Below are 4,257 nucleotides of genomic sequence, written 5' to 3' on the forward strand. Positions count from 1 at the left end.
AGTCCTCCTACCTTAAGGTCACTATGTCAAAAGCTTTCGGGATATCCTCCTAGAAATTTTCTCTGTGTGTAGAGCCCTTCTTTAAGAAATGTATGCAAAGATAAATGGGAATATAGTACACACACCGAAATATACTTTTTAAAAAATTTAATCATAATTCTAAACATCTTTCCAAAACAGCATATATACATTGACTTCTGACTGCATAATATTCCACTGTACGGTAGGTGTACATATTTATTCAGTTTCCTGTTAATGGACATTTGTTGCCAGAGTTTTGCTGTCATAAACGCTGCTGCAACAGATTCCCTTACACATATATGAGTATACTTCAAAAAGTTCATAAAAAAATAGATGTAAAGGATAATACAGTCTTTCCATGAACTTTTTAAGACCCCTCATTCCTGTGTACCAGTACATCTGTATGCATAATTCACAGAATTGGAGTTGCTGGGTGAGATGGTATGTTAAGTATATGAGTAGTACCCTCTGCATTTACACTCCCAGTAACAGTGTCAAAGCTGCTTTGTAAACCCAGGTTCCCACTGGGAGCCACAATTGGACATTAGCTTTATTTCCAATTTACTTCTTATTTTTGTCATTTTGGTTTCTGTTCAGAGAGAGCACAACATCTGACTTCTCAAAACACAAATGAGAAGCAGCTGAGTGATATGCTTCAGCACACTACTCTGTGGTTTAAAGTGCACTATGGGCAAAAGTTTCATTTTATTGCTGAAAATACTCTAGTGATTTTTCCTATTTAAGTTATGAGCACAGTAAACTCTCAAGAGATGAGGGAACTAGGTGAAGATCTTTGGGGAAGAAGGATTGGGGGTGCCACTAGCAATAGAACACCCAGTCTTCTAGACTCCAGGCTCTAGAAAGGTCATTCCACCACCAAGAAGGGACTCTGAATACCATTGGAAATACAATAGAATAGAAAAGGTACAAATTTAGGGCTCATTCAATATCCTGTGATATGTAACCACCCATCCCTACACTTAACATGTCCCAGCTCTCCTGAAAAACTATCTTAGGGTATATACCAGTAGTAGTGGTGGTGATGGGGTTTCTTTTACATTATCCCCAAAGCCCAGCAAGCTGCTTAGATAAATGCTTAGGATAAAATGAGAATCTTTGTCCCAAATCTGTACATTTTCTGCCCTCTTTGCATCTGCTCTGCTGATATTTTCATGCTCCCTAGACGCTGGCCTGCTGTCTAATTTAGAAGAGTCCTTTGTATCCAAGGAGGGCTAGGAGAGTTGGAGCATTTCTGCTGCATGAGAGCCCAAGCCCCAGCCTCATTCCAGGAGACAGGCCCTGCTGGGCTCTCCTGGAGTGGCTGTCTTGGAAGTAGGTAGCACCCTCTCCTGGGCTAAATCCAAATGTTTTCTGTTTGTCCTGAAGTCATCTAGGATAATAACCGACGTTTCCCTTCCCTCTGGCCAGCTCTGCCCCATCACTGCCCCCTCCTGGACCCTTCTATCTTTTACTTGAATGCCACACGGGACCGTTTGCAAATCCAGAGGAATAACATTGGAGATTCTAAGTAAGATTTGTTAGGGAGCAAGAACTTGAGTACTTACTACGTGCAGAACACCAAGACAGGGATGTGAGTATAAAAATTAAAAGCTTATAGTTACTATAGACAGGGAATATGAAGAATGAATAGCTAAATGCACATGAAACTATTTTAAATAATTTCCCACCAACACAAGTGCTGAAGGGACTGTGCATATGGCAGAAATCCTAGAGCAGAGAGGTGATGTTTGTTACCTAGCAGTCTCTGCATGAAATGGCAGACACTGGGAAAGGAGTTGCCCAAAGGATAAGGATAGATCCTCCCCCCTCAAAAGAAGTCTCTGGAAAGAGATGTACTGGAAGTTTCTTTTATTGAACAAGTTAACATAAAACTGCAAAATCTAAACCTACCACCTACCACCTATCACCACCTTCTGCATTCTTCTCTTCTCTTTACCAGCATTTGTTTCTCAATGACATTTGCAGAAAACAAAGACTTTTTTTTTTTTTTTAAAGAACAAAACAGGTTTACTTGGATTTGGGACTTTGAATATATTTATCTCTACTACCTGACCTTCTCCTGCCACGACTCCTGGACCTAGAAGAACTCTGGCTCGGGCTCCAGCTCCGGCTGCTCTGGACCCAGCTGTGGTCCCTTTTTCTTTCTCTACTTCGTGAACTGTGCCTCTCACGATTCTTTGATGTATGTTTGTGAGATCTCTTCCCCCTGTCACTACTTCTCCTTTTCCTCTCAAGTTCCCCGTTTCTTATGTAGGAGAACTCTGGACTAAGGTTTCTTTTTCTCCTGGGCCTGCCATAGTATTCATCATGGTGGCCCATCCGTTCTCTCCTCTCCAAGTTTTTACGAAAGGAGAAACCAGTCTGATCAGGAGACAGGTAGGTGTTTCTATTAGCTTCCCAAAATTCATTGTTGGGATTTCTGAACACGTGAAGAAAGTTGCAGTGTTTTCCTCTTGGACACTTTTGTAGTTCAAATAAACCACAAATGGCCATTTTCCACCGGGTCACTGGAGAGAATTCACACTGGAGCTGTCGTCCTGCATACCACCGCCCGTTAAACAGAGAGAGGGCTGCTTGGCATTCTTCCTCCGACTGGTACTGAACATACACATTGCCCCTCAAATGAGGTTCCAAGTTGCAGCTGACCTTGAATTGAATCACTTTCCCCACATTCTTGAACTCCGGTAGCACATCGTCATAGAAGTCGAGGAACTGCTGGTAGGTGTCCTCTTCACTGTACTCCAGGCTGGCGTCAGGGTCGTAGTCGTCCCTCCTGCACTGCTCCATTCCAAACGTCGTAAACATGCTTTTAATAAGAAGGGTGGGACTCGAGGCTGGGAAATTATGTTTCCGTGAACACCTCTCTCCGAATCTGCAAGCTCCTGTTTTACTGTAGAATGGACAATCAGCTCGATCTTTCTCCATTAGCCTTAAACGCACGGGTGGTTCTGGGTTTTGCCGTGTGGCACCAGGTTCCAGCTCATTTTCAGCCCGATCCAGCATCTTCTGCGCAGCTTCCTCTCTTTCTCTCTTCCCCTGGAGCGTCTGCTCCTCCTCTTCTCTCTCTTTTCTCCGCTGCCCTTCCCATTCTTCCTTGGCCTTCCTCTCTTGTTCTTCCTGCCGTTTTCTAGCCGCCTCTTCCTGTTGCTGCTTTATTCGGAATTCTTCTTGCGCCTTCTGCTCCCTCAGCAGCCACTCCTCGTGTAGTCTCTGCCTCTCTCCCTCCCACCGCTTCTCTTCTTCCAGTTGTTGTTCAGTCCAAGCGTCGCCTTCCTCGTCCTCCTCGGAGATTGCCGCGTCTCTCAACCGAGCGAGTTCCTGCCGACGTTTCTTCCGTTTCTCCTTCTTTAGAGCGGCCCTGTACTTTCTGCGACCCCGCTTCACCGGGAACGCAGCCGCCTCGGCCGCCTCCATCTTGCCAGCGCCCCGCCCCGCGCAAGGTTCGACCGGAAGAGCGAACACAAAGACGTTTTCATGGTGCCCTCTCAGTCCCACGCAGCAGCGCGATTGCCGCTTCACCCAAACCTTTACCGTAATGGGCGTATAAATGCTGCTTTCTTTAGCTCCATCTACGTACCAATTTTAACTCGGAAGTCAAGGATTCTATTTTAGTTGTTCAATTTTCAGCGCAACAATAATAAAAAATAATGATAATAGCTGTCACTCAGTCCTTGCCTGAAGCCAGACCCATAATAATTTTACATTCTTTCATCTGATGTTCACAATGACCTGATGGAATAAGAACTATATGGTCCCTGTTTTTACAGATGAAGAAATTAAAGTTCAAAGATGTTAAGTAACTTGCCCAAGGGACAGAGATGAATCTGAACTTGGAAGTCTAGCACTGGAGAGCTTGTTCTTATCTACTGTCTATATTGTCCCTCTTAGTATTCACAATTAATTAATAAATGCAGTAATTTAGTGACTAATGAAATAATCATGTTACCAGGTATAGTTCGTTACATAAAAATTAATGTGATTTGGGGCATCACAAAATTGAGCTCAGAGGGAAGTACAGCATTTCCAGTGTCTTGGGAGTGCTTTGTTAGTAGAAGAGGCTTTGAGAACAGGATTGGCTCACTCTAACGAAGCACATAGCATTGACCTCCAGAGTCACAGCCAATATTTACTGAATGCTTACTATGTTCCAGGCAGTGGGCTCAAAGCCTGGCATGTCACCTTACAGAGGAGGCTCAGAGAGATGAAGCAACTCAC

At 44.0% G+C, this 4,257-nt stretch overlaps 1 protein-coding gene across 1 annotated transcript; it reads right to left on the bottom strand.

The window, feature by feature from the left end:
- Window positions 1-1,993: 1,993 nt before the first annotated feature.
- On the bottom strand, window positions 1,994-3,456 carry LOC134370612 (U2 small nuclear ribonucleoprotein auxiliary factor 35 kDa subunit-related protein 2-like). Its single transcript, XM_063087663.1, has one exon. The coding sequence runs from the start codon at window positions 3,454-3,456 to the stop codon at window positions 2,050-2,052; it is 1,407 nt and encodes a 468-aa protein (XP_062943733.1). The 3' UTR covers window positions 1,994-2,049.
- Between the last annotated feature and the right edge of the window lie 801 nt (window positions 3,457-4,257).

Source organism: Cynocephalus volans, chromosome 2 (genome assembly GCF_027409185.1).
Source record: "Cynocephalus volans isolate mCynVol1 chromosome 2, mCynVol1.pri, whole genome shotgun sequence".
NCBI classification, from domain to species: domain Eukaryota; kingdom Metazoa; phylum Chordata; class Mammalia; order Dermoptera; family Cynocephalidae; genus Cynocephalus; species Cynocephalus volans.

What these genes read in the sequence shown, in the direction of transcription:
- LOC134370612 (XM_063087663.1), bottom strand. Translation starts at nt 3,456, where the DNA reads ATGGAGGCGGCCGAGGCGGCTGCGTTCCCGGTGAAGCGGGGTCGCAGA.